General features: G+C 61.0%; 2 protein-coding genes across 2 annotated transcripts; both read left to right on the top strand.

Moving 5' to 3' along the window:
- The first annotated feature begins 1,730 nt into the window (after positions 1-1,730).
- Positions 1,731-6,609, top strand: LOC135881799 (dual specificity protein phosphatase 10-like). Its single transcript, XM_065408508.1, has 3 exons — positions 1,731-2,892; positions 4,662-4,994; positions 6,338-6,609. Exons 1-3 carry the CDS (start codon positions 1,731-1,733, stop codon positions 6,607-6,609), a joined length of 1,767 nt encoding a protein of 588 aa, XP_065264580.1.
- Positions 6,610-16,665: 10,056 nt separating this feature from the next.
- Positions 16,666-22,033, top strand: LOC135880779 (zinc finger translocation-associated protein-like). The gene is given in 6 exon segments (XM_065407114.1): positions 16,666-16,732; positions 17,752-18,216; positions 19,077-19,472; positions 19,872-20,297; positions 21,494-21,783; positions 21,785-22,033. Coding segments are annotated over 6 exon segments (1,893 nt in total).
- The last annotated feature ends 5,314 nt before the right edge of the window (positions 22,034-27,347 follow it).

Here is a 27,347-nt window from a genome sequence, read left to right as displayed (position 1 = left end):
GACTAAACATGTTGCCCCAGGGACCTGGACTCGCCAGCTAAAGAGCAGAGCATGTGGGCATGCATTGGGGTGAGCGTGCACCAGTATGAGTGTGCACTGGTGTGTGCATGGGCGTGCACTGGGATGAACATGCATCAGTTTGTGTGCTCTGATGTAAGTGTGCCTATGCATGCACTGAGGTGGGTGTGCACCAGTATGAGTATGTGCCCTGATGAAGTGTGCCCTGGTGTGAGCAGGCACTGATGTGAGCACACATGTCCATGAGTACAAATGTGAGTGTGCATGGGGGTGAGTGCTGGGGGTGTATGTGAGTTTGACTTCACATAGGCGTGTGCGTGCATGGAGATGAGTGTGCACACAAATGTGCATCTGTGCGCGTGTGTGTGTCTGAGTGCGTGTGCTGGAGAGCGTGTGTGAGCGTGCATCTGTGTATGCGTGTGGCTGAGTGTGCAGGAGTGTGTGAGCCCATAGGCCTATGTATAGCTGCGACTGGGCATGGCTTTCCTCTTACGTGGATGCACGTGGGTGTCCTTAAGAGTAGCTCAGCCCAGGCCCTGCAGCCCTCGATAGCCCCTGGTCTGTTGGGGAAGGATCCCAGGCTAGAAGGGCACAGACACTCCTCTCTAGTGAGGGGGAAACCCCCCCCCCCGGTTCTGTCCCTCACATTCCCCCCACTGCCAGAGGCGCTGATGGGAGTAGCCGGCCCTGTCACCCCGCTTTAGAGCAGAGCTGCTGTCCTGGGGGAGCATGGGGAGCGAGTGCTCTGGGGCTGGCCAGATGGGGGACAGAGTCACAGGGGAATGCTGACACAAGGTAGGGGGTTGTGGGGAAAGCAGAGACCATTACAGGTGTGGGGGGGCTGGAGAGGGAGTCAGAATGGAAGGGGGGATGGGGCATGGACCCTCACTGGGAGACAAAGAGAGGAGTGGGGGGAGGTCAGAGTCGCTCTAGGGGCAGGGGCTGTGTGAGGATGGGGGGATGGAGTGCTGGTGTTGGGGTAGGCTGGGTTGGGGGGCACAGAGTGTAATTTCCCACATGATTCCTTCATGGCCCCAGTGGGATACGCTTTCCCCCAGGAGCCCTGCACCCTGGCCACGTGGGTGATGTGGGGCTGCTGGTAGCCGGAGCCCCCCAAGGCATAGGGGAGGGGGGGTTTAAATCTCTGCCGGCGCAGAGAAGGGTGACGAATTGGCCTCTTTGAAGCTTACTCAGCCTCAGGGGAGCATGGGGTGCTTGGAACTGATAAGGCACCAAAATGGGGGAGGGGAGGAATCTGCAACCAGGAGCTTGGATCAGGAGGGCCTGCCCAGAGCACCCCCCAACCCATCTGCTCTTCCCCCCCCCACCAGTTGCTATGGTTTATATAGGGACCCCCTTCCCAGCACTGGGATGCAGGCACTTGAGGGGGAGGGAAGGGTACTATTTAACTGCAAAGCCAATAGGGAGCCAGGACTCTAGTGCTCCACCCCCTGACCCTGGCTGCAGTGACTGGACCTCACCTGAAATATCAGAGCCAGAGTGTGAAGGGTTAAAAAACTTTTGGAAGGGTGTGAAATGAGTTTGCCAGGTCTCAGCCCTGGTGCCCATAGCATGGGGGGGGGGGTGCGCAGGGAGGAACAGCTTGGCTGGGATGTGGGGAGGATCGCCTGTGGGACCACCCCTCTGTGCCCCTTTAGTATCCCACACACCCCTGACCCTCTCTCCCCCCTCTCTGCAGGTCACCCTTCCCAATGCCTCCCTCACCCCTGGAAGACCGCCTCTCCGTCCTCCAGCGCCCCAAGACCTTGGCTTTGCGCCTCAATCACAGCTTCCCTGCCGACAAGCAGCTCCTGTCGCCCCGGGCGCGGAGACCCCCGAGCCACCCACCCCCTAAGGACCGAACCGGGGCTGCCCCACCCTATCAGGAGTCCCAGGCCTGCCTCCCACCCCCCCACTCCCACACCATCGACATCAAGTTGACGGTGGGGGCTGGGCAGAGCCGGGCGCGCGATCGCAACCTCTCCCTGCAGCTCGACCTCCAGCAGGGCAGCAGCAGGTCCTGCGGGGAGCCGGAGCTCAAGGTGCTGCTGCCTCAAGCCAAGCTCAAGAAGCGCTGCTTTAAGGAAAACTCACAGCCGGCTGGGGGGGACACCCCATCACCTGCTTCCTCCTGCCTCTCCAGCCCCAGAGCGGGCACCATGCACCCCTTGAAAGGCGGCTGCCGGGGCTGCTGGCGCTTGATGCGCTGCGACGACACCAGCCCCAAGCCGGGGCTGCGCTCCCTGGGGTGCCTGTCGTGCCGCTCCAGTCTGGCCTCCCTCAGCTGCTCCCCGCCCTCGGTCAAGAAGCTGGGGTGCTTGCCCTGCACCCCGTCAGCCCTCAAGTCCCTGGCCTGCCTGGCATGCAACCCCTCAGTCAAGTCGGTCAGCTCCTCCTGCAGCTTCTGCAGCAGCGACCCCATCGTGGCCTACGACCCCCCAGCCAGGGGCTCGCCCCCATCCAGCTACGACGAGGACGACTACAGCGTGCGCACCATCTGGCCTGAGGAGCTGGCCAAGAAGATGAGCCGTTCCCGCACCCAGCAGCAGGGGGCACCGCTGATCCTGGATTGCCGCAACCTGATGCAGTACACCAAGAGCCAGCTGCAGGGCGCCATGCACTTCAGTGTTTCGGATGCGGCCGGCAGGCGGCGCCTCCAGCAGGGCAAACTGGCCGTGCTGGACTTCATGGCCTCCAAGGACCCCCACGACTCCCTGCAGCGCCTCTGGCCCAAGGAGCAGCAGAACGGCTGCTGTACCGCAGTGGGGGAGACCCCTGCCCCTCCGGCCCCTCCTGAGCCCCCCAAAACCCTGCCCGCCCAGAACCTCCACCTGGTGCTGGACTCGCTCAATAAGGAGGTGCAGGGCAGGAGAGGTAGGTAGGCATGTGGTGACAGTGGTGCCAAGGGGGCGGGAGGTGGCAGGCTGTGGTGGGCATGGCGCCCCACCCTCTGGCAGGCTGCAGGGGGTTGGATGGGGGGAGGATGCACAGAGGGGGGATGCACAGAGGGGAGAAGAGAGAACCTGTCTTCTCAAGCATGCCTGTCCTGGCTAAGACCTGACAGGGCTTCTCACAGAGATTCCTAGGGCTGGGGAGAGATTTCCCCCCCAGCCAAGACCCGTTGCAGTGCACTCCTCATCCCCAGGACTCACCCCTCCCAGTGCACCCTCCCCTCTCCCAGGCTTGACCCCCAGACCTCTTGCAGTCCCAGACCCTCCAGCTCCTGCACAGTGCACCCTGCCTTCCCTTCCCGCCCCCCAGCCTTGTACTGCCCTTCCCATGGCCTCCCCTCATCCCCTAGCGCAGGACCCTCTGACCTCATCCCAGCAGGATCCATAGGGAACAGATGGTGGAGTTAAGGGGTGGGGGGGTTAGTGCAGCTGTCCCAGGCTCCCCCCATCCCCCACCTGCTCTGAGCCTGTTGAGCGGGATTGATCTCAGCCCAGCTGGTGACATGACATCACTCCCCTCACTGCCCCTCCCCCATTCCCTCTTGGGGCACTGACAGCCATTGGACAAAACTGTGACCCCCGTTTGTGATGGGAGCCAGGCACTGGGCTGCTACCATCCCCCAGCTCCCCTAGTTCCATTGGCCCTTCCCCCCAGATCCCCCCTCCCATACATGTCTCTCCCCCCAGCATCTCCCTTCCCTGTCCCTTCCCCCCTCCCTCCACCCCAGCTTGGGCCCACAGAGAGACTCCACCACATTTTATCCAGCTGGCCTTAGGGCGCTGGCTGCACTCCCAGCCCAGCCCAACAGTGCTCGCAGGCTGCAGAGTCAGGGTGGGTGTGGGGGGGTGCCAGCCCTGGGGGAGGGCAGTCAACAGAACAGGGAAATGGTGACATTTTCTATATCCCCTTGTGCAGCTCAGAATTTGGAGTGAAGGGTTGAAGGGAGAAGATCAGAGATTGGGGGTTAGTCTGGGTGGGGGTAGTTCAGGGCTTGAAGGTCAGTGTTCGGGGTCTTTGGGGTCAAAGGTCAGGGACTGGGGTGCATGGTGTGCTTGGGGTGAGGGTTCAGGGCTGGGGGGACTGAGGCGCTGAAGGTCGGGGTGGAGGAGGTTTGCAATCCAGCTGGGTTGAAGGTTCCAGGGCTATAATTTGAGCTGAGTTATGAGGCAGGGCTGGAGTTTGGAGGCTCAGGCCAAGGGGCCCCCCTGAGTTTGGGGGATTCATAAACTGCGGAGCTGTCGGGCTGGGAGGGTCTGGGGTGAGTTTCTAGTCTGGGATTCAGGGCAGAGTAGGAGGGGCTGAGTTTCAGGAGTTCTTAAGGGATGGTTTCAGCTGGGAAAGGCTGAGTGTGGGTGGTCAGAGTGGGGAGTCAGGCAGAGAGAATCTGGATTTGGGGCCTCAGGCCAGAAGGGTTCTGAGTTTGGTGATTCACAGGCTAGGGGGCTCTGAATTTGGGCCAGTCTGAATTTGGGGCATCAGTTGGGAGGCTTCTGAGATTGGGGGTTCACAGGCTGAGGGTTTGAGTTCGGGGGATTCAGGCCAGGGGCAGGTCTGAGTTTAGGGTGTTCACAGTCCGGGGTCCGAGTTTAGGGGGTTCACAGGCCATGGGTCTGAGTTTAGGGGGTTCAGGACAGGCACAGTACTGAGTGTGGGTCCATGTGCCCCCTGTGATGTTGAGCCGTTGCCTGCAGGGAGTGTGGCGGTGCCGCCGTCAGAGCCGCTGGAGGAAGCTGGGGGGGCCCTGGAGGGGGTGGACGGGGACCCTGGGGGGCCACCCCTCACCCCCGACCTGGAGAGCGCCGAGCTGAGCCCCATCCTGCCCTTCCTGTTCCTGGGCAACGAGCGCGACGCGCAGGACCTGGAGCGGATGCTGAGCCTCAACGTGGGCCATGTGCTGAACGTCACCACCCACCTGCCCCTCTACCACGCCCAGAGTGGGCATCTGCGCTACAAGCGCCTGCCCGCCACCGACAACAGCCGCCAGGACCTGCGCCAGTACTTTGAGGAGGCCTTCGAGTTCATCGGTATGGGGGGCAGCTCGGGAGCGGGGCTGGGGTGGTGTCCCCAGGAGTAGAGGGGGTTGAGGACAGGAGCTGCACCCACCCTGAACACTGCACCCCTCCAACCTGAGGAGATGGGCCAGCGTGGTGGGGGATAGCTCAGTGGTTTGAGCATTGGCCTGCTAAACTCAGGGTTGTGAGTTCAATTCTTGAGGGGACCACTTAGGGCTCTGGGGCAAAATTAGTACTTGGTCCTGCTAGTGAAGGCAGGGGGCTGGACTTGATGACCTTTCAGGGTCCCTTCCAGCTCTATGAGATAGGTATATCTCCATATATTTTATATTTATTTATATTTAATGCAGGGGATTGGGTAGAGGGTTGAGGGTATGCAGGGGGTTAGGGGTGCTGGGCATAGTGGGGGTGCAGGGGATTGGGTAGCAGGGGCTTGGGGGTGCTGGACATAGTGGGGGGTTCAGGGGATTGGGTAGCAGGGTTGGGGTATGCAGGTGTTGGGGCAGGGGGTGCTGGGCATAGTGGGGGTGCAGGGGATTGGGGGTGCTGGGCATAGTGGGGGATTCAGGGGATTGGGTAGCAGGGTTGGGGTATGCAGGTGTTGGGGCAGGGGGTGCTGGGCATAGTGGGGGGTGCAGGGGATTGGGTAGCAGGGTTGGGGTATGCAGGGCATAGTGGGGGGTTCAGAGGATTGAGCAGCATGTTGGGGGTGCTGGGCATAGTGGGGGTGCAGGAGATTTGGGAAGCAGGGTTGGGAGTGCAGTGGGCTGGGGGTGCAGGGCAGAGTTGGGGTTCAGGGGATTGGGTAGGGGGTTGGAGGTGCAGGGGACTGGGTAGAGGATTGGGATATGCAGGGGGGTGGGGGTTCAGGGGATTGGGTAGAAGGTTGGGGGTATGTAGGGGGTTGGGGGTGCAGGGGATTGGGGTGCTGGGCATAGTGGGGGTGCAGGGGATTGGGTAGAGGGTTGGGGTATGCAGGGGGTTGGGGTGCTGGGCATAGTGGGGGTGCAGGGGATTGGGTAGATGGTTGGGGTGCAGTGGGCTGGGGGTGCTGGGCAGAGTTGAGGGTGCAGGGGATTGGGTAGAGGGTTGGGGTATGCAGGGGGTTGGGGTGCTGGGCAGAGTTGAGGGTGCAGGGGATTGGGTAGAGGGTTGGGGTATGCAGGGGGTTGGAGGTGCTGGGCATAGTGGGGGTGCAGGGGATTGGGTAGAGGGTTGGGGTATGCAGGGGGTTGAGGGTGCAAAGGATAGGGTAGCTGGGCTGGTGGTGTTGGGGATAATGGGGGCTGGAGGGGGTTTGGTGCAGGGCTGGACCGGTAAGAGGTGCTGACCCCCCATCTCTCCCCTTCCCCCAGAGGAGGCACACCAGCGGGGGAAGGGCGTGCTGATCCACTGCCAGGCGGGTGTCTCACGCTCAGCCACCATAGTCATCGCCTACCTGATGAAGCACACGCTGATGACCATGAGTGACGCCTACAAGTACGTCAAAGGCAAACGCCCCATCATCTCGCCCAACCTCAACTTCATGGGGCAGCTGCTGGAGTTCGAGACGGATCTCAACGCAGGGGTCACACCCCGCATCCTCACCCCCAAGCTCAAGCTCACTGGGGTGGAGACCGAGGTGTGAGGGGGGCCTGGGCTGGGCCAGGCCACCCATCTCAGGGCGGGGAGGGGAGGGAAGGGGAGTGTGTGCAATAACTGGACGGACAGACAGGCTTCCAACAGGCCAGGTCTGGGGGCCAGATACCAGGGCACCAATGCCCAACCTGCCCACTTGTGCCCCATGTGCCGCCAGGTGCCCGTTGATAGAGGGCTGAGGAGAGGGGCCAGTTTTTACCCCCGTTTTTAATCCCTGCGTGTGTGTGCGGTGGGGAGGGCTGTTGCCTGCTATTTATTGGGGTGTGTGTGTATATTTTGGGGGTCCCCGTGGCCTGTTGCTCCCTTGGCCTCTCCGCTCTGGGTGCTGCTTTGCTGAAGTCCACTGCGGAGAAGGGGGGCCCTACAGGGATTTGGGAGGGACACAGGCCAACTCCCCCCCCCAAAAAAACAAACAAACAAAAAACTAGCAGATTTTTTTGAAAACTCAGGACAATCACAGACTTTCTTCCAGACTGATTCACAGCGCCAACATGGATGGAGTTTTGGGGGCCCCCATAGCCTCCCCACCCTATATTCTTTGGACTCTGCTGCTCCATACCTGACCGTCAACCTGTTATACTGACTGATGTCTTAAAATGACAGTAGCACCTTTCCTGTGTACATGGAGGGGGAGGGGATTACATTGGACGGGGAGGTCTCCTCCCCCAGCGCCCAGTGTAGGAGAGATACCCCCCCACACACTCCCTCCAGGGCAATACAATTTAGTAAATCAGAATAGTCTTCCATTAGGGGATATTTATTTTTAAAGACTTGGGGAGGGGCTCCAAAGTGGGGGGTGCCTCCTTTGCTTTTGTACCATGCTGGTCCATTTCATGAGGCTGCTGGTTACTGTCTCTTTAAGATGCCCTCCTCTGGGGGGAGGGTGAGATTTGGGGGGGCTGGGGAGAATTATGGGGAGGGAGGTTTCTTATTTATCTGAGATGTAATAGGAGTTTTTGGCTTTTAACCCTTTCTTCTCCCTCCTCCCCCAAATGGGGGGGCCTCTACAGTTAATGGTCACACAAAATCCAGGGGAGGGGGAATTTCTCTTCCCCCCATTTTAATGTCTTCCAGCCCCTCCCCCTTCTTTCCAGTGCTAAGTTTGGCTCCCCCCCACCATGGAGGGTGCAGATATGAGGGCTAGGTGGGAGTGTGGAGGAGCCAAAAATGAAGGGATGGGGACAGTTTCTGTTGGGGGGTGACAGCAAAGAGGGACCCCTCCCCCTGCACAGAAAGAGGCACTGCCCACATTCCCTCCCTCCCCTGCCATATGCACACTCATCCACACCCCCTCTCAGGCAGCCCTGCACACATACTGCCCACAGCCCCTGTGACCCAGGCACACCCCACAGGAGCCCCCATACATGCATGCCCCCCCCCCCGAGCCATGGACATGTGCCCCCTTGTGCCCTCATGAGTTCCCAGGTGCCCCAACACCCCAGCTGGAGCTTCAACCACAGGGAGGGACCCATGGGGTCCGGCTCTTGAAGCTGGAGCCTTTCTGCTGGCTGAGCTGTAAGGCCCAGCTGTTAGCTAAGGCTGCAGCGGGGGCTAGTCAGGGCCCAGCCCCCACTGGAGGAAGGCAGAGCCCCACCCGGGGCAAGAGTGGGCCAGACATGTAGGGGCAGCCATGCAAGTGCATGAACCCACTCACCAAAGCCCCCCTACGCACTCACCTGCCCCACCCCCATTACACACACGTTCACAAGCCCCCCTCTTCCCCCCGCAGACACCGCTCTCCCCATTCACGCAATCCCATCCTGACACAATCACACCCGTCTGCCCCAGAGCCAGTCATGCAACCCCCCTGCCCTGCACCGGCAGCTGGCTAGGGGGCGCTGCACAGCCAGGGGCTAGCGAGCGTGCAGCAATCCCTGCCCCCTCATCCCCCGGGGTGGAGGCTCGTATCGGGCTCCCCCCTTTTCCCCACGGATCTCAGAGCTTTGTATTTAAAGAGGCTCTCCCACCCCCAGGTGTAGGAGCTTGGAGTGGGGGGGCGACTCTACTGTTTCTCTTTGGAATTTGTCTTCATTATTTATTGAGGCCAGGAATAATTTATTAAATGTGGATTCATTTTTGTAACAAGGCTGCCATGTGCTCCATTGGGGGGTGGGAGGGACTTGGGAGGGGACGGGGAGATCTGCGATGTGGGGGGGCCTGGAATGGAGCACCCCCTGGTCACCCCTGTCCTGCAGCACAACCTCACCTGGAGGGATGGGAGCCCCCCCCCCCCCCCGACACTTCTGCAAACCAGGGTTGAAGGGGCCAGCCTCCACGAGTGCAGGACGTGCCCTGTGTGGGTCTGCGCTAAAGCTCAGCCAGGGGGCGGGCAATTCGGCTGCTAAATGGCTGTTGGCGAGATAGACTCCCCTCCTTTGGCCATGGGAGCCCCCAGCTGGGCTCCAGCCTGGAGGAGAGGTGGCACAGGCCAAGCGGCCTCCAAACAAGGAGAGCGCCAAGCCTGCCTAACACCCACTGACCCCAGCCTAGTGCCCCCCACCTCCCCATTCCACCCCCTCCCGAGTCCTGCCCCCATCACCTCCCAACCCCCAAGACAGCCTCTGCCCACCCCCATCCTGCTCTGGCCCCAAGCCTTCCCGGTGATGACCCGGCTGGAATGAAGGGGCTTGCAGCCACTGGGATGGTGCATGAGCCGGGCCGGAATCCAGCTCCCCCCAGGGGGCAACAAACAACCCGCAGCACCCGGGACGGTGAGGGCTCCTCCCTGCTCCAGGAGAGGGGCTGGAGACGAGCGCATGATGTGTGGACAGGGCACCCCAAGGATTAAATGCCACTCGACTTCATCAAAAATAATTTATTGCTCCTGGCTCTATTTACATTCTGTGGGGGTGCCCTCATGTGGCTGCTCTGGGTAATTGCAGGGGGCATTCATCCCACCTCTGCCTAGGCAAGGGTGGAGTGGGAGAGATGGGAGCTTGCTGCCCCCTGCAGTTGGGGCTATAATGCAGCTTAGGGAGGGCCAGTTGGCACTGTGCCCCAGCGCTCCCTGCCCCCACTGGCAGGGGGCACAAGGACAGGTATTTCGAGGGGAACAGTGCCAGGGGGCAAGGAGGCGCTGGATCCCCCCAGGCATGGAGGGAGAATGCTGGACAAAGGAGGCAGAGATCAAAGGCCATTTCCATAGCGTGGGGGACACCTATAGTGGGGAGGGTTGGGGGTGTGTCTCAGTATCCCTGTATGGCTGGGTCGATCGGGAGCGTCCTACCTCACCCCCCAAGATGTTCCTGCCCCCCCGCAGGTCACCCCCGGCAGTATGTGGGCAGCCTCCCCTGTGGCGCCCTGTGCTGGGGTGGAGCAGGGACAGGTCCCCAGGTCCCCGTTCCCCCTTCAGCCTCACTCCTTCCCCTGTAGCGCCCCATGCTGGGGTGGAGCGGGGACAGGTCCCCATTCTCCCCTCAGCCTCACTCCTTTCCCTGCAGCGCCCCGTGCTAGGGCGGAGCGGGGGCAGATCCCTGGGTCGCTATTCCCTCTTCAGCGCCCCATGCTGGGGTGGAGTGGGGACAGGTCCCTATTCCCCCCTCAGCCTCACTCCTTCCCCTGCAGCGCCCAGTGCTAGGGTGGAGCAGGGGCAGGTCCCGGGTCGCTATTCCCCCTTCAACGCCCCATGCTGGGGTGGAGCGGGGACGGGTCCCCGGGTCTCCCACACCTCACGAATGGCCCGGCGCACCCCCCGAGGCAGGTGCAGGGTCTCGGCATGGCACTGGCGGATGTGGCGCATGACGGTGCCTAATCGAATAGGCAGCAGTGAGTACTCGCAGACCATGCACACCATGGTGCCAGCACCGGCATCGTAGTCCATCAGGAAGTCGGCACGCCATGCCGGGTCAAAGGGCTTGGCCTGGGGTGGGGAGGGTGCTGGTGGGGCCTTGCCCCGCGCCTGCCAGCTCTGCAGGGTGCAGCGGACGGTGCTGGGGCTCAGGCGGAGGCGCCGGGTGATGCCATGGTGAGAGTAGCCCTTGCGGCGGAGGCGGGGGACACCTGGGTCCAGATCCTGGCTGGGCAGCGCAGAGACGGGGCAGTTGCCAACTGCAGAGAGGGCAAAGGGTTAATGCGGAGAACCAGCAGCCAGCACTGAAAAGCAGCTAACTCTGGGGTGGGGCGTATGGGGGCTGTTAATATAGGGATCCCATGTCCAGCAGTAAGATGCAGCTGCCTCTGGGGTGGGGCGTATGGGGGCTGTTAATATAGGGATCCCATGTCCAGCAGTAAGATGCAGCTGCCTCTGGGGTGGACTCTAGTGGGCCACTAGGGTCCCTCCCCCCTAACCCACCTTGCCACACTCACCTGGGTTCCCTGCGCCCCGTCTCACGGTCCCTGCTTTGCCCAGCTGCTTCTGTCTCTTCCCCAGTGCCTGGGTTTTGCCCCTGTCCCCTGGGCTCTTCCGTTCCTGGATGCTTGGATTCTTCCTTATTTCTCTCCCTCCAGAAGCTGCAGGCAGAGAGGGGTCAGCGAGGGGGGGGGATCGCTGTGCCTCCTCTCCCTTCACCACCCACCATGGGTGTCCTCCCCAGCTCTCCCAAGGCATGTAGGTTGGGAAGGGAGTGCCTGCCCCTTGTCTCCCCCCGGGTCAGGATGGAGTCACCAGTGGGTGGGAACTCAGCTGACCCCCAGCCAAGGGGAACCAGCAAGGGGTAGCATCTGGGGCTGGGAGCTAGCTGAGATCCTGGAGGCTGATCTGTGGGGGCTGGGATGCAGCTGGGACCCTGGAGGGATAGGACAACGGGGGTGGAGGGAGGTGGGGGGGAGAGGCGTGCCTTCAGCTCTGCTCTGGGGGACATGGGGGTGGCTGCAGGGGACGCCCTCTTTCCTACAGCGCCCTCACCTGACTGGGGTCTGCAGTACAGCCTGAGCGTGAATCCGGCTGGGAAAGAACCGTCAGTGAAGAGGCGGATTTCGGGGGGCGCTGAGCTGGGGGCAGCCTCCTCTGAGGGGGACGTTGTCCCTGTGGGGAGAGACATAGCAGTAAGGGTGGGGTAGGGACTGAGAAGGAACCAAGGTCCTGGCTTCCAGCTCCCCTGCTCTAACCCACAGACCCCACTCCCCTCCCCGGGAATTGAACCCAGGAATCCTGCTCCCTCTCCCCTCCACCCCTACCACTCACCTGGACTCACGGTGCCCCTGTCCCGTCCCTCACTCAGCTGCTTGCTCCTCCGCTCCCTGGCTGGTAGCGCCATGCCCTCCACAGGCCCCACGCTCTGTCGTCTCCTCTGGCCCCGCGGGCGCTGCCCAGGCTCCGGGGCCCTAGCATCTGCGATGAGACACCTGGTGTCACAAGAGGAAGCCCCAAAACAAAGGGGATGGGCACCCACATGGCTGAGCATGGTACCTGACCCCCAGCACCCGCCCAGGCCTGGCACTCACCTGGGCGGGGGGCAGGGCGCCCTCTGGGCTGCCCACGTTTCCGGGTCACCGTCTGCTCCTCTGGGTCAATTAGAACCTCGATCTCGGCCGGTTCCCTGGCCCCATGGTACTGACCTAGAGGGGGAGTGAAATTCTGGGATGGCTGCATCACCCCCCGCCCTGCTGGTGCCCTTCAATTCCAACCCATAGCCCTGCTGCTCCCTCCCCTGCCACAGCTCTCCTGGTGCCCCTTGCTCCTGGTCTGCAGCTGCCTGCTACCCCAGCCCTGTGCTCCTCCCCACCCCCGCTCTGCTGATGCCCCTCAGTGCCGACCCACAGCTCACCTGCTACCCCAGCCCTGGGCCCCCCTGATGCAGGAGGGGCTGGGGAACATACCTGGGGTGCAGGGTGGGGGTGCCCCTTCGGGCAGGTTGCCCCCTTGGCTCCAGGCCTCCAGAATGTTGCGCTTCTCCTCCGGGCTGAGGCTCAGCGAGTGGGCGTGGTGCTGCAGAACATGCTCCCGGGCAGCACTCGGCCCACAGGTACCCAGGAAGGTGCCACAGACCATGCACACGGCCCCGCCGCGCCCTGGGCAGTCTCCCACTAAGTACTCCTGCTGCCAGGCCCTACCAGGCCCTGCCTCTGCTGGTGCTCCCCCTAGCCAGAAAGACAAAATGTGCTCAGGGGAGCGAGAACCCAGGAGTCCTTGGCACCCAGCCCCCTCAGCTCTCACCACTAGACCCCGCTCCCCTCCCAGAGCAGGGGCTAGAACCCAGAATCCTGACTGGAAAGTCCATACCTCTGTCTAGAAGCTCCTTGTCAGCCTCCTCCAGCTTGACCCCGGGGGCGAGGCCACCCACGGGGGCACAGAGCTGGGCACAGGCTGCAATTGGCACTGGTTCCTCTGCCTCGCACTTCAGCGAGACGGCGATGTACTCCAGCCGGGGCACCTCTGCCTTCACCTCCATGGCTGGGCCTGGGCAGAGCTAGGCACAATGGGGGCAGGGGGTTAGTCAGGGCACTCAGGAGACCCCGCCCCACTCTAACCACTAGACCCCACTTCCCTCCCAGACCTAGGGAGAGAATCCAGGAGCTCTGAGCCCCTCCCTCCCTAGGCGCTGGCTGACCTTGGGCAGAGCTCCCCCACCTTGCTGTCTCTTTCACTACCCCCAACCTCAAGGCCGCCCCCACCCCCTTCTTATCTCCAGCCACTCAGGCCTAGCAACAGCCCCTTTGTGCTCTTCTGTGGGAGGCAGAGTCCCAGCTATGGGACAATCCCATCCCCAGTCAGGCCACTGTGGCAGGGAACCCCCAAAAGGACCCAGTGTCTTGCCCCTCTCAGGCCAGGGGCCTGGATCCACTCCCTTTCTACCCTGGGAAATACATCCCTCTCCCTCCCCAATCCCTGTGAGCCTCCTCCCAGTCCCCCCACATCTGCTCACTGACCCCTGAACTAGGGGTGCTGGAACAATTTGTATAGTAGGGGTGCTGAGAGACATTGAACCAAATTGTAAACCCTATGGAAATTTCTTCAAGCACCCCCCACTCCAGCACCTAAGCCCTCAACACTTCATTCCCAACCCTCTTTCCCCACTGACCCTGGAAACCTCCCCTTCTTCCCAGACCCCCATAACCCTGGGCATCCCCTCCGAAGCCCCCGCCTTTTCAATTCCCCTGCTCTTGGGAGTGCCCCCCACCCCCAGGAACTGTTGGCCCCAATGACAGTTGGAGCCTTCCCTTCCCAAGTGTCCACCCCCCCCTTGACCCTGGGATCACCTCCAGATTCCCTCCTTCCCAGCCTCTCCAGTGACCCTGGGAGCCCAGTTGCTCAGTTGTCCCTTCATCCCCTTCTGCTGGCTGCCCCACATGGGATGGTTGCAGGGCCATCTGGCAGCAGGGAAAAGGAAGGGGGAGGGTCACTCCCACTGGAGCCTGTGTGGGGGCTTTAAGGCACCAGCTACAGGGGGGTTGAAGAGGCAGTGATCCTCTCCCAGAGCCAGGGAGGGAACCCAGGAGTCCTGACTCACTGGCTGAAAGATTCCAAGATGGACACGCCAGATTGCAAAAGATCCCAAAGTGGTTTATAACCAATGCACCAGGTACCAAGATGCAGCCACCTCGGGGGGTGGGAGGACAGGGCACAGGGGCTGATTAATAACCAGACATCCTTTGCTATGGAAGAGGGGCCCTCAGAACAGCAGACCAAGCTGCACCCCACCCTGCAGGAATAGAGAACCCACCGATCCTTCTATGGGTCTGGCCTCCTGCCCCCAATCCATGCACAATGACACCCCCTACTGCATCCCAGCCCTCTTCAGTAATCCACTCTCTCCTCCAGCATAACCTAGTCCCCACCTGGACCCCATTCTTCCCATGAGAGTCTGCTCAGTCCCCTAATTCTCCTCCCACAGGGCCACCCCACTGGATCCCAATGACCCCATGCTAAACCTGTGCAACTCTTCCCATATTGGATCCCACCCCCCTGAGTGACCCGCACCATCCACTGGATCCTGATGTCAGCATCTTCTTCCTCCCCAGTGGGACCCACACCCCCACACGATCCCAGCCCCTCTTTCCTCCCCAGTGTGACCTGTGCCTTCCACTGGATCCCAGACCCTCCCATGTGACCCATTCATTCCACTGGATCCCAGACCCTCCCCCCATGTGACCCATTCATTCCACTGGATCCCAGACCCTACTTCTTCCCCAGTGTGACCCACACACCCACTGGATCCTAGCTATAGGTGCTGTAACTAGGGGTGCTGGGTAGCATCCCATGGCTTGAAGTGGTTTCCATCATATATGGGGTTTATAGTTTGATTCAATGGCTCTCAGCACCCCCACTATAAAATTATTCCAGCACCTCTGATCCCAGCCCCTCCTTCCTCCCCAGTGTGACCCACACCCCCGCTTGATCCCAGCCCCACAGCACCCCCATTAGATCCCAGCGCCACCCGCACCCCCACTAGATCCCAGCCCCTCCCCCAGCCTCCCCGCTGGATCCCAGCCCCCTCCCCCAGGCTCCCCGCTGGATCCCAGCCCCCTCCCTCCACCGGATCCCAGCCCCTCCCCCCGCTGCCGGATCCATCCTGGCGACCCCTCCCCATTCACCGGCTCGCGCTGCTGCTCCCGGGCCCGGCACCATAGAGTTTCGCGGAGGGAGCGGCACCACCCACCTCCCATCCAGCCCCCACAACCTCCCTCTCTATGGTCTCATTGTCCCGGCTCTCATAGCTTGGGGCTCCCTCCATTGCGCATAGCCAATCGTGAGAAGCCCGCCGTCCTAAGCTCCGCCTCCTTCAGCGCCGGCCAATCAGTGCGTGGATACGGGAGGAGTAGGAGGAGCCTGGGGGAGGGGCTGGGCCAGGCGCCACCTACGGGCCGAGAGGGGGATTGCAGGATGTGGGAGGGGAGGGGCGGGGATTGTAGGGGCTGAGCCCCGCTCTGTGGGGACAGGGATGGGGACTGGTCTATAGGGGGGCATTCTATAGGGGCAGGCAGAGGCCCACCCCCGGGACAGGGAAGGGAAAGGGCTGAGCCCAGCCTCACGGACATAGGGAGAGGGAGGGAATTCTGTAGGAGCTGAGTCCCGTTCCCTGGGCACAGGAAGGGGATTCTATAGGGGAGGGGATAGTATAGCGGCTGAGCCCCGCCCCCGGGGGACAGGAAAAAGGAGAGGGAATTCTATAAGGGATGGGGATTCCATAGGGTCTGAGCCCCACCCCCTGGACACGAGGGGGGGGGGGCGATTTATATGTGCTGGGCTTTGCTCCCCGAGCACAGCGAAGGGGAATTTTTCAGGGACTGAATCGTGCCCCTCAGGAACGAGGAGGGGGAGGGGATTTTATAAGGGACGGGATTCCATGGGGCAGAACCCCACCCCCAGGACACGTATGGGGGATTCTGTAGTGGATGGGGGTTGGAGCAGTGAGACAGTGTGGGGATGGCACTGGGGATGCCCGTGGAGTGGGAGACAACGTGGGGGGCAGAGGTTTCGCCCAGGCACAGGGATCGGTCTCCTCAGTGCGGGGGCGCTCTGTGCTGCATGGGGTATAGTCGCTCCCAACACCCCCCTTCGATCGGGGTAACGGGGGCCTGCAGGGAGCGCACCGCTCTGTGTTAGAACTGGGCGGTGCATTGATGGGGAGTAGCAGAGACCTGGGGCAGTTCAGTGTATCGCAAACGCCCCCTTATAGACAAGCTCCCCCACTCCCTCCTGGATTGGGGACTCAGAGTCGCGGGGTGTGTGTGAGAGAACTGGGGCTGCTAATAACCATCGGAGCCCCCTTATATCCCAGCCCTCTACCCCATATATCCCCGTATCCCAGTCCCCGCCTTGAGTCCTCGCTCCCCTCTCTAGGGCTGGGGAGGGGACTCAGAGTCGGGGGGGGGGGCGGATGAGACCCGGGGGGTGCCCCCATCTCCTCCCCCCCACGCTGCAGAAATAGAGCGCGGCCCCTTTAAATTTACCCAGGAGCCCTTAAAGGAGCCCCAGGGGCCCCAGGCAGGAATCCCCACCCCGGCCGGAGCAGCCTGGCTCGGCCGCAGCCGCCGTACGGAGCCCGGGAGTCCCCTCCCCGCGCGGGCAGGGCTCTGCGGCAGCCCCGAGCCTGCCCCGCGGCCCCGGCGCGGATGGACAGGCGGCCGGAGGGGGGCGGGTGCTGACGGACGCACGGACAGAGGGATGGAGCCGCCTCCCTCTCCTCCCCCCCGCCGCCCCGTCAAACGGGAGCCCCTGGACCCGGAGGCAGGTGAGAACAAAGGGGGCGGCCGGCGCCCCCTGCCGGCCCTGGGGTGTGCAGGCGCCCAGGGGACCCGGGTGGGGGGTGACGGTCCCTTTAAGACTCCCTCCAATGGCCCTTTGAAGCCTCCGAACCCCCCCCGCCGCCCCCCTAAGACTCTCGCCCCCTCCTTTAAAGCAGCAAGCTCCCCATTTTATAAGGAACGAATCCTCTCTCCTGCTCCCCCTGTGCCCCTTTAAGACCCCCCTTCCTAAAAACACACAGTCTTATAGAGCAGGTCTCCCCCCTCCACTGTCCACTCCCACTGGCGCTTTAAGGCCCCCCACCCATCTCATTGGTCAGGGTTCTTGTCCCCTGCTTCCCTCCCCTCCCCCAGGTCTCTTAAAGGGGTAAGTTCCTCCATCCCTTTTATCCTGTGGCTCTAAAGGTGTCTCTAGGGCATTTAAAGGGGAGGGGGCACCCACGTTTTTGCTGGGGACTTAAAGGGGCAGCAACCTCTTCCCGTTGCGCTCTCAAGCCTCAGCTCTTAAAGGGGCAGGACGGTCATGCCCTTTGCTGGGGTCCTAAAGGGCATGGAGCCCTCTGGTCACCGGGCTTCTCTCTTTTGGGTAGGGGCATGGAAGTTGAGGGTGATCCCTCACCCCTTGTCCCTCTAGATCTTTTAAAGGGACGAGCCCCTTCTCTTCTGAGGACATAAAAGGACAATGTCCCCAAACGCTGTACATAGCTCTGCCAGTGCCCCCCAATCCCCACCCGCAGCCCCTTGCCATCCCAGCCCTGGGCTCCCCCCACAGCTCTGCCAGTGCCCCCCAATCCCCACCCGCAGCCCCTGGACATCCCAGCCCTGGGCTCCCCCCACAGCTCTGCCAGTGCCCCTCAATCCCCACCCGCAGGCCCTGGGTTTCCCCCACAGTTCTGCTGCTGCCCCCTCAGTCCCCACATGAGACCCATCCTCCCATGCATGCACTCTTGCCAAGGTGCCAGGCTACAGTCTCACACATCCCTGCCCATGGGGTTTGTTTCACCAGGGGAATCCCCAAGCCAGGACAATTCCGGCAGCACCGAGGCCCCTGAGTTGATGCTAGGGGGGTCCCTGGCATGGGGGACCCCCAAGGAGCACCCTCTAATGGCCCCAGGGGGGCGGAAGTACTCAGATCACTGTGAGGAGCGGGCATCTCGGCCTGGGAAGAGCCGCATCCCTGGGCGGGACCATCGGCGCTATTATCACGAGCACTGGCGGGCTGAGTACCTGATGGACTTCAACCCGGCACGGCATGGCATGATCTGCATGGTGTGTGGCAGCGCGCTGGCCACCCTCAAGCTGAGCACCATCAAGCGTCACATCCGCCAGAAGCACCCCTACTCCGGGGGCTGGGGCCCCCGTGAGAAGCAGGTCATCATCCAGAGCTGGGACGCCCACCTCGGGTTGGACGGGGAGCTTGAGGGGCACGGAGACCTCGCCCAGGCACCTGACAGCCTGCAGGGAGCACAAGGTAGAGCTCAAGTCCTATGCCCCAGGCACCCCCCCTCTGCACTGTTTCTACGCATCCCCATCTCTGAATACCCATCCCCCTGCCCCTCTGCACCCCCAGCACTCTTCCACTGCCCTGGGCACCCACATGCTGCCCTAGGCAACCCCTCCCCTGAGCATCCATCCTCCTCCTAGACACCCCTCTCCTGAATACTCTGACACATTCCTCAACCCTTGGCACCCCCATTCCCTGGGCAGCCTTCCAAAGCATCTCCCCACCTTTCCTTTCCCACAGGCATGCACCCCCACTCCAGAAATCTCTCCTCCAGTCTCTGGGGGCACCTGGGTCTGAATGAGGGCCTGCCCCCGCACCCTTAGGGAATCCACCTTGCCCAAATCCCCACTAGCACCAGGGACCTCGCACTCCCCCCTGCCCCACCCACCCTTCTTGTTGGGCAGCTAAGGCCCTTCCCCTGTAGGGGATGCTCCACTCTGCCCTGGTGCGAGCCCACGTGGTGCCTAGCCCTCCCATTTGTGATGGGGGCAACTAGCAGCTGGGGAGAACAAGATGGGGGGGGGGGGTTAGTGGGAGGGTGAGGGCATGGCAGGGGATGGGGAACTGGGGGGTGACCGACCCATCTCCATGTCCATCTCTCAGGGGGGCTGAGGGGGAGGGGTATGCAGAGGAGCTGGGGTTCAGGGTTAGGAAGAAAGGGTGGCTGGTGCCAGGGTTAGGGGTATCTGGGGCACTGCCCCATCTCTGGCTCCTCCAGGGGCACTGTTGGCAGGGGCGGATACAGCCTGTGCCCCATGCCCATTTTGCTCAGGTGCTGGGGTCAGGGTTAGGGTGGTGCAGGGCGCTGACCTGTCTGTCTCCCCCAGGGATGCTGTCGACGGGGGGCGGGTTCCGGCGTCGGCGCCGTGCCCCATGCCCATCCCCACGGGGGGCTGCCCGGCGTCCGGCGCTCGGGGGCAGGAAGGCATCACCCAGCGCCCGCCGGCTGGAGCGCTACGTGCGTGAGTCCCTGCAGAGCTGGTTCCAGGCCGAGTTCCTCATGGATTACGATGCCCAGGGCAACCGGCTGCGCTGCATGATGTGTGGGCGTGGGCTGCCCAGCCTCAACCTGGACGACATCAAGCGCCACGTGCTGCAGGCCCACCCCGCCTCGCTCGCCTTCAGCCCCGCTGAGAAGGGCGCCATCCTGGAGGCCTGGAACTCCCGTGCCCTGGTGCTGGCTGCCGGCAAGGGTTGGGCGCCGCAGGGGGACCGCCCTGCAGGTGAGGGAGCAGGGAGACCAGGTTGAGGGGACCCCCTCGTGGATGGGGGGGCTGGGGTGGGTGTGGGACCTCGGTGGGTGAGGGGGAGGCTGGAGAGACTGGGGTGAGGGCTGGAGAGTCTGTGGGTGAGGGGAACATTCCCTCTCCTGTGTCCTCTCTGAGGGGGTGGGCTGGGGTAACAGCATGTGTCACAGGTGGGGGCAGTCCTAGCCTGTGATGGGGAGGGAGAGTGTGTGTGTGTGTGTGTGTGTGTGTGTGTGTGTGTGTGTGTGTGTGTGATCTGTGGGGATGGGAGCAGAGTATGTCGGTGCTGTTGTGGGACAATCTGTCTGTGCCTATGGGGCACCCACATGTGAACACCCCCCAGCACCTCTGTCTTGATCCCCCATCTCTTCCTAGAGCCCGATGCCCCCTCCCCTGGGGACCTTAGTGCTGAGGCCTCTGAGCCATGCTCGGCAATGGCTGCCCCAGAGCCAGAGGAGAGCAGCTCCCCGGAGAGCTGGGCCAAGGAGGAGCCTGTGGCGCCGTGGGAGCTGGATGCGGGGGGGCCGCTGCGGGGTAAAGACCATCGGCGCCACTTCCAGGAGCACTGGCGGCTGGAGTACCTGATGGACTACCACGGCGAGCGGCACGGGCTGGTGTGCATGGTGTGTGGGGGAGCACTGGCCACCCTCAAGATGAGCACCATCAAACGCCACATCCGCCAGCGGCACCCTGACTCCACCCTGCTCAGCCACCAGGTCAAAGCCCTGATCGTGGAGGAGTGGAACCGCAAGGTCGCCCAGCTGGTGGAGATGGGGGCACCCCTGCCAGAGCAGGCCTCAGGTGAATGGGGGTTGGGGCTGGGGCCAACCAGCTGCTGGCCTTCCCATAGGTACTCGAGACGCTGAGGAGCAAGTCCTGCCATCCAGCCCTGGGCACCGGGGTGTTCTATGGGGCAGAAGCCGAGGGCCATGCCCTGCCATCCAGCCCTGGGCAAGATGGGTAGGGGGAGCTGCTGCTAGCGTCTCATGGGGAGAGGGACAAGCAAAGAGGATCCAGTGCTGTGTGGCTGTCTCAGAATAGCCAGGGACAGGGTGACAGGTCAGATGGGGGCAGGGCTGCTGGGGACTTCCTTCCCCCAGGGAAGATGCCAGGGGGTGCCTGGTGTCCAAAGCAAGTGCTAGGGCTGCAGGGAGTAGAGGCAGCCGGGACCACATGCAGAAGCCCTGGCCCGTACTCTGAACAGTAACAGCCCTCGTCTGCCTCCCTCTGCTACCTGCAGTGCATGTGCTGCAAGGACCAGAACCCCACCTGGTGGCAGCAGGTGATACTGCACCCTGCAGCCCCTCCTGTGTTCCCCCACAGTAGCCCCAGGGGTATTGCAGCCTGCAGGAGCGCAACACGTCCCCCCTAGTGGCAGCAGGAAGCATTGCACCCAGTAGCAGCTCCATGAGTCCCCCTGGTGGTAGCGGGCGGCATTGCACCCAGCAACAGCTCCACAAATGACCCCCAGTCACCAGCAGAGAAGTTGTGTGCCTGACCCACCCCAGGACCTGTGTGAGCACTGGCTTCTCCCAAATCAGCTCTGAAAAAGACTGGATCAGAATCAGGACCAGAGAGGCCCCTCCCCCACACAGAGCCAAGCTGGATTGGAACCAGTGTCCAAGAGGCCCTGAGTCCCCCTGCATTTGGGCTGGATCAGAACAGCATCATAGGTGAATGTCCCCTCCCCCTCGCAGCCAGGTTGGCTCAGCAGCAGTGCTCTAGAGACACCCCCCACCACACACTGCAGCTGGGCTAATTCCCCCTTCCATGGGGAGGGAGGTGGGATGTGCCACGTGACATACCCCAGCTGTGCGGTGATCTCTGAGCCATGGGAGTGGGGCCATGGAGCTCTGCTGTGGAGCCACAGGGTCAGCAATTCCATCATGCCCAGGGATGTGGGAATGAGGCCCGAGTCTGTGCAGTGGGGGGGGGGGGGGCAGGGGGGCCAAGCACAGTACCTAGCTTGACTTGACCTCGCTCTGTCGCCTTTCCAGGAGACTCCCAGAATCCTTTGCAGCCATCTAGCCCCGAGGAGCTGGATGAGGACGTGCAGCTGCCTGCAGAGGGGGAGGGGGAGGAGGAGGAAGAGGAGGAGGAGAGTGTGTTGGTGGTGGGGACGCCCCCATCCACCCCACAGAGCCCCGCTGACCCCACAGCTGGCCCCCAGACGGGCCCGGCACCTGCACCGCGGCGGGAGCAGCGGCGGAACTACCAGCTGCACTGGCGCGTGGAATACCTGATGGACTACGATGGCAGGCGGCACGGGCTGGTGTGCATGGTGTGCGGGGGGGGCGCTCGCCACCCTCAAGGTGAGCACCATCAAGCGCCACATCCTGCAGGTGCACCCCTTCTCCTTGGACTTCACCCCAGAGGAGCGGCAGACTATCCTAGAGGCCTACAATGAGACGGCCCTGCGCTATGAGCCTGCCCTGGGGGAGGAGTCTGAGGTTAAGCCCTGCCCCTTCCTCCAGGCCACTCCTGCTGATGGGAAAAAGGCAGAGTTGGCCTGTGCCCCACCCACCAGCACAGCATAGTTGATGGACAGGACTCCATCTTGACTCTTGGGAGCAGGGGTGGGGGATCCAGGCTATGGACAGACACCCCTTGCTTAGAGGGCTTGTTTGGGAGCAGGATAGGGGGTTCTGCACCCACCCATCCTACAGACGTTGCCCCGTGAACTACACAGCACCTTCCCCCACTCCCATCCCCACCCTGATGCATCTGGTCCTCACGCACTGATACTCCATAGCCCAAGCTTCGGGGTGGGGGAAGGGGCCTCACATGGCCCCCTGTAGCTTTTAATCCCCCCCATCTGAGTTGGGGATGGCACAGAAATGGGGTTGTTGGGGATGGGGACACATGGGGCTGGAACCCAGCTGCTCAGCGAGCCGGTGGGATAGGGCGTTTGCAAGACATGGGTGGTGGGGGGAAGGGATGAAATCATCTCCCTGCCCGGGGCAGGCACTAGTGAGCAAGGGGGCAGCTGCTCTATTTAAGGGGCCAGTTCCAAACCCCTCCTGGGACTCTTCCCGGCCCCCAGGATAGCTGGTTTGAAAAGCTAATGCTCCCCGGCTGCTGCTGACAACTCCCAGCCTCCCCCAGATCCCATCTGGCCTCCAAACAGGGCCCATCTCTTCCTGTCATCCCCCCCAGCTGCAGGTTTTCACCCCAGCAGCCTCTTCCTGGCACAGGTGCAGACTGGAATCCATGTCCCTCGGAGCTAATTGGATGTAACCCCAATGCTCCCATTGACCTCCCTTTCCCCACCCACTCCAGGGAAAGTGCCACCCTCTGTGGAGAGTCTAGACTGGCCTTTGCAGTCGTGTTTATTAGCTTAATTAGCTGCCGGAGTCATCACACCTCATCTAGATGCAACATCCTAAGAACCTTCCTTGGGCTGAAGTTAAACTGACCCTCCCCCGCCGGCACCAGGGGGCCCTGGTAAGTAACCCGCTCCCCTGCCAAATGCCAAGCAGTGCCGCTCACGTGAGCTGTGCAAGGCCTCGGCCTCCATCACACCCATGTTTATACCAGACCCAAGGGCGCGTGGATGGTCGCCCAACTGGACCACAGCGTTTTATACTCGCTTCCACCTGGTGTCAAGGGGGGAAGCGGGGTCCCTGCCTTGAGCCGTGGGGGCTGGAATTTCAAGCACTGGAGCGAGGCCGGGCGGCCTTGGACGGGGGTAAGGGAGGTCGAGGCTGGGCTACAGTGGGGGTGGGGCTGAAGTCTGGGGTGGGGACAGAACTGCGGCCAGGGGCCGAGGCTGGGGGCGGGAGCAGAACCACAGCTGCTAGCTGGAAAAGGATGGGTCATTTTCTGCTCGAGCTGCCAGGCTTCACAAGGGTCCTGTCCTAAGCTCCCAGCTCCCCCTTATGTGGCCAATAGCCCTGTATCCCTCCACCATGCAGAGGGAGCATCTGTTGAGTGGCAGCGATCCCTCCCCTTCGTTCTTGGCTCTGCACTGGCCCCCCTCTCCCCAGTGATGGGGGTGGGGATTGATGTAGGTGCCCGGGGCACTCCTGCATGGTCCTGTCTCTGACGTAGGCTGGCAATGGGATACTGGGCTAGATGGGCCTATTGTTGTAATGCGGGGGGAGGAGGGGGACACTGGCTTTGATGGGCCCATTGATCTGAGCTGGGGCAGGGAGAAGGGAGACCTGGCCCCATAGGGTCATTGGTATGATGCAGGGTGAAAGCTCCTTGCAAACCCTTGACAAGCTGGAGCAGCTGGCCCCTGACTGCCGTAGACAGACAGGGGCAACGCTGTCTCCCCCTTCCCTGCTTGCCAAAGCTGCTCCTGCTGGTGGCAGATAACTTGATGCTACCATACACTGAGCACACTGGGGCCTGTTCCAGCTACTACTTTGCTAATGCTAGCCCATGTGCCCCTCCCTGCTGCATTCAGGGGCAGTGTTAAGTGGCTCCCACTTTACAAGGGGGAAACTGAGGCACAGAGGGGCTTTCCCTGTGCTAGACTCTGGCTTTCTGGAAGATGGCCCGGCCTTGCAACTCCAGGGGGTGGGAGAGCCACTGGAGACAAACCCACCAGCAACCACCTGTACTTGCACCCTTGCTCCTAGCCTGCTCTGAGCAGGGTACTGAGCCAGCTGCCGATCCACACTAGTACACCCAGCCTCCTTAGCAAAGGGGTAGAGTGTTACCCTAGAGCGTGGGGGGAGCCCTAGGATTACACCACCAACCCCTTGCTGCTGCCCCTACTTCTCCTCCAAGGCACTGGGGCCATTCAGTTTTGCTCATGTCACTCTAACCATCCATAGTTGGAGATCTTTCAGGGCTTCCCCCCCGTGTCATCTCTAGGCTGGGGGAGGAGGGGGATCCGCTCTCTCTGACACAGCAGCTGGCCCCTTGTGCTGGGGCAGCTCTGCTCACGTGCATCCAGGCTCCAAAGTGATGGGTTTTAAGCAGCCTCCTCTTCAAAGTGCACCGGGACAACACCCTTTGAGACTCCATCTCCGAGCAGCTGCATGAGCCCATCATCTCCACTTGCTGTAGAGAAGTTGCCCATCAAAGAACAGCAAAATGCAGCCATGGGGCTATAATGCTGCATGGGAGGCAAGAGGGAGGCAGACCTAGTGGTTAGAGACCTGGCTTCAATTCCCTGCTCCCCCATAAACTTCCTGTGTTTCCTTGGGGAAGTCATTTAGGCTCAGTGCCCCTCTCTCTACAATGGGGATAATAGTACTGCTCTGCCTCTTGGGGGAAGGAGGGAGAATAAATGCATTAAGGATTCTGGGGGGCTCAGATCCAGTGGTACTTTAGATGAAAGGTTGCAGCTGATGGGCTGTAGGGTTGGATGGGGCCTATTGGTCTGATGTGGGAGCATGGGGGAAGCAGCCAGGCTGGGCCCATCGCTCTCAGCCAGGGAAGATACTGGGGGTAGGAGGGGCTCGAGGGGCCTCTGCTTCTGATCCATGCTGCATAATCTAGACCAAAAAGGTGCTTAGACCTTACAGCAGAGTTGCCTTAGCACGGCTGGGGGGGAAGTGAACTGGGGATAGAAACAAGGCCTCATTCTCATACAGCTCCTCCTCAAGGAGAAACCCTGGGCCCTGGCTTGGCTCAGGTTGTGACAGTGGAAGGGGGCAGAGCTAGCACGTTACTATCTAGAGCCCATCATGCAGGGCTGGATCTGCTGCTAAACACTCCCCTCCCCCAGGAGGAATAGTCCCCTATTGCAGGGGACGCTCCGGTAGCCGTGAAGAGTAGAAACCAACCATCGTGATGGGTGGTGCCAAATTCCCACCCCACACAGCTCTCAGCCGAGAAGGGGCAGGGCTTCCTCCTCCCAGCCAAGCTCTGCTGCAGCCCAGGGTTGGCGGGGGGAGTCTGATGCAAATCTAACAGCACTACCGCAAGCCTCACGTTTACTGCCCCATGGCAAGCCCCTCCTTTCAAGACTAGCTTTGGGCTCCAGCCAGCATTGTTGCCCCTGCCTGAGCTAGTAAGAGCTGGGTGTAGCGATGGGAAGGCAGAAGCTGCATCAGGCAGCTGGTAGAAAGACCCAGCTCCCAGCCTTCTAGACTGAATGGCTTTCCTGTGAAGCTGACAGGGCTAGTGGGAGGTTCCTCCTGCGTAGCTAGTGTTCAAGAGCTGCCTTTGTGTAATCACACTTCCTCTGTGCACCTGATACGGCGCAGCTCACGCCTGGGGAAGTGAACTGTGTAGGGGCTGCGCTCCCTTGTGTACACCTGGACACCAGCAGCACTAGGGCCCATTCATGCAGGCCCACCCCAGCCACGAATGGAGGTTCAGTAGCTCTTCAGCTTCGAGGTAGAGGCCTGAAGAGCAAAGTAGGACCGTGAGCCCAGGAATCCCTTACCCCACACAGCAGGTTTGGCGGGAGGGTGGAAGACAAGTTAACATTCCAGGCCTTCGTGGGTAACACGCCAAGTGACATCAAGCCCCTGCCCCATGGCACGGGCCTGCTTTTTCACAGGAGCTGCAGGCTCTCCCTCGGGACTCAAAGCTGCCTGCACCCCAGAGGCATTTTGCTTGTAGATTCTTACCTTGGTTTTAGTGCTAGCTCCAGCATCTCGGAGCATGCGCTAGTGACCACGCCTGATGTGTTGGAAGTGGTTATCCAAGGGGAGTCTTCATGGTTCCAACGCTGTTGCATGGATGGTGTTCAGAGCCATCTTCTTGGGCTTCCCTTCTTCCATTCCAGCTCTGTATATACCCTGCTCTGGAGAGTAGGGAAGGTGGGTTCTTAACATACAAAGATTTGCAAAGTTAGGACTTTTCACCATCGTCTCCATTGCTACATGCTGTGGGCAAGTCCAGCAAAGCCGGTTTCAGTCTCTCACGTGAAGTCTATAGTGATTGGTAGCTGCCATCGGTTTAGGTTTTTGTACCTTACCGGCGTAGGTACCACTAAGACGGTAGGTCACTAGGCACGGGAGCAGTCACGCTTGCCAGTGTAGGAGGTAGGTAGCCCAGCGTAGAGGCCTCACTTTCCAGAATTTTCCAGGCGTAGGGAGAGTAGCAGCTTGATTCAAATCTCAATCTTCCCTACCAAGAATGACGTTGCAAAAACCAGGTGGCAGGTTGGTGTCATTTGAGTTACGGACTTAGCTGTGCCCATCTTGACTAGACGCTACAATCATCTCAATTAAGCCCTACCTGAAGCCTGGGTGGTTTCGAGTGAAATGTTTTTATACACCACCCCTCCCTCCCCTCCGGAGAGCGACTTGCTCCTTGTAGCTACCATGTAAATGTTCTGAATTATATTTATATGCCTATGTTACACTTTAGTGACAGTATTGGAATATTTGTACGTGGTCCTCGTGAAAAGGTGTTTTGCATCAGTATGTTTTTTTATATGCATATGTTTTGTAAACATGTTAAATAAAGCCTTTCAAAAGATGCAGTTTTGAAGTGCATTAATTTGCGGGGTTATCGCCTAAAAAGAACCCTACTGCCAGTGCTTCTCCACTGCTTAAGTCTGCAAGATCCTTGCTTTAGGAGCTGGAGTGAATTATAATTCTTTAGGCCAAAGAGGAGCATTCAGAAGAATAACTAAATGGCTCAACTGCAGAGTTTTGTTCACTGATTGAACACCTGGTCTAGCGCAGATGCTCTTAGTCACTTTAGCGGTCTTAAAAATGGTTTAGCGTCTTCCTAAACCAGGTGAACTAAATGTGTGTAGAAACAGATTTAATCATTCAGTGCTACACCTCAATGCAGACAGACACTCTTCAAAACTGCTTCAAGCGTCTGAGAGGAGTTTGGATTCCTCTCCAACTGAGTTAGGTTGGTGCCCTGAGCTAAGCAAACGGGTAGAAACAGTCAGTTAAAGTGGTGGATGAGGTAAGTGAGTGTTTATAG

Source organism: Emys orbicularis, chromosome 7 (assembly GCF_028017835.1).
Source record: "Emys orbicularis isolate rEmyOrb1 chromosome 7, rEmyOrb1.hap1, whole genome shotgun sequence".
Classification (NCBI taxonomy): domain Eukaryota; kingdom Metazoa; phylum Chordata; order Testudines; family Emydidae; genus Emys; species Emys orbicularis.
This window is presented reverse-complemented; position numbering and strand designations above follow the sequence as displayed.

Bases quoted from the DNA above. Each gene is read 5' to 3' on its own strand.
- LOC135881799 (XM_065408508.1), top strand. From the start codon at position 1,731: ATGCCTCCCTCACCCCTGGAAGACCGCCTCTCCGTCCTCCAGCGCCCC. The intron at 2,893-4,661 runs GTAGGTAGGCAT...CGTTGCCTGCAG, and splicing joins GGAGGTGCAGGGCAGGAGAG to GGAGTGTGGCGGTGCCGCCG. The intron at 4,995-6,337 runs GTATGGGGGGCA...CCCTTCCCCCAG, and splicing joins GGAGGCCTTCGAGTTCATCG to AGGAGGCACACCAGCGGGGG.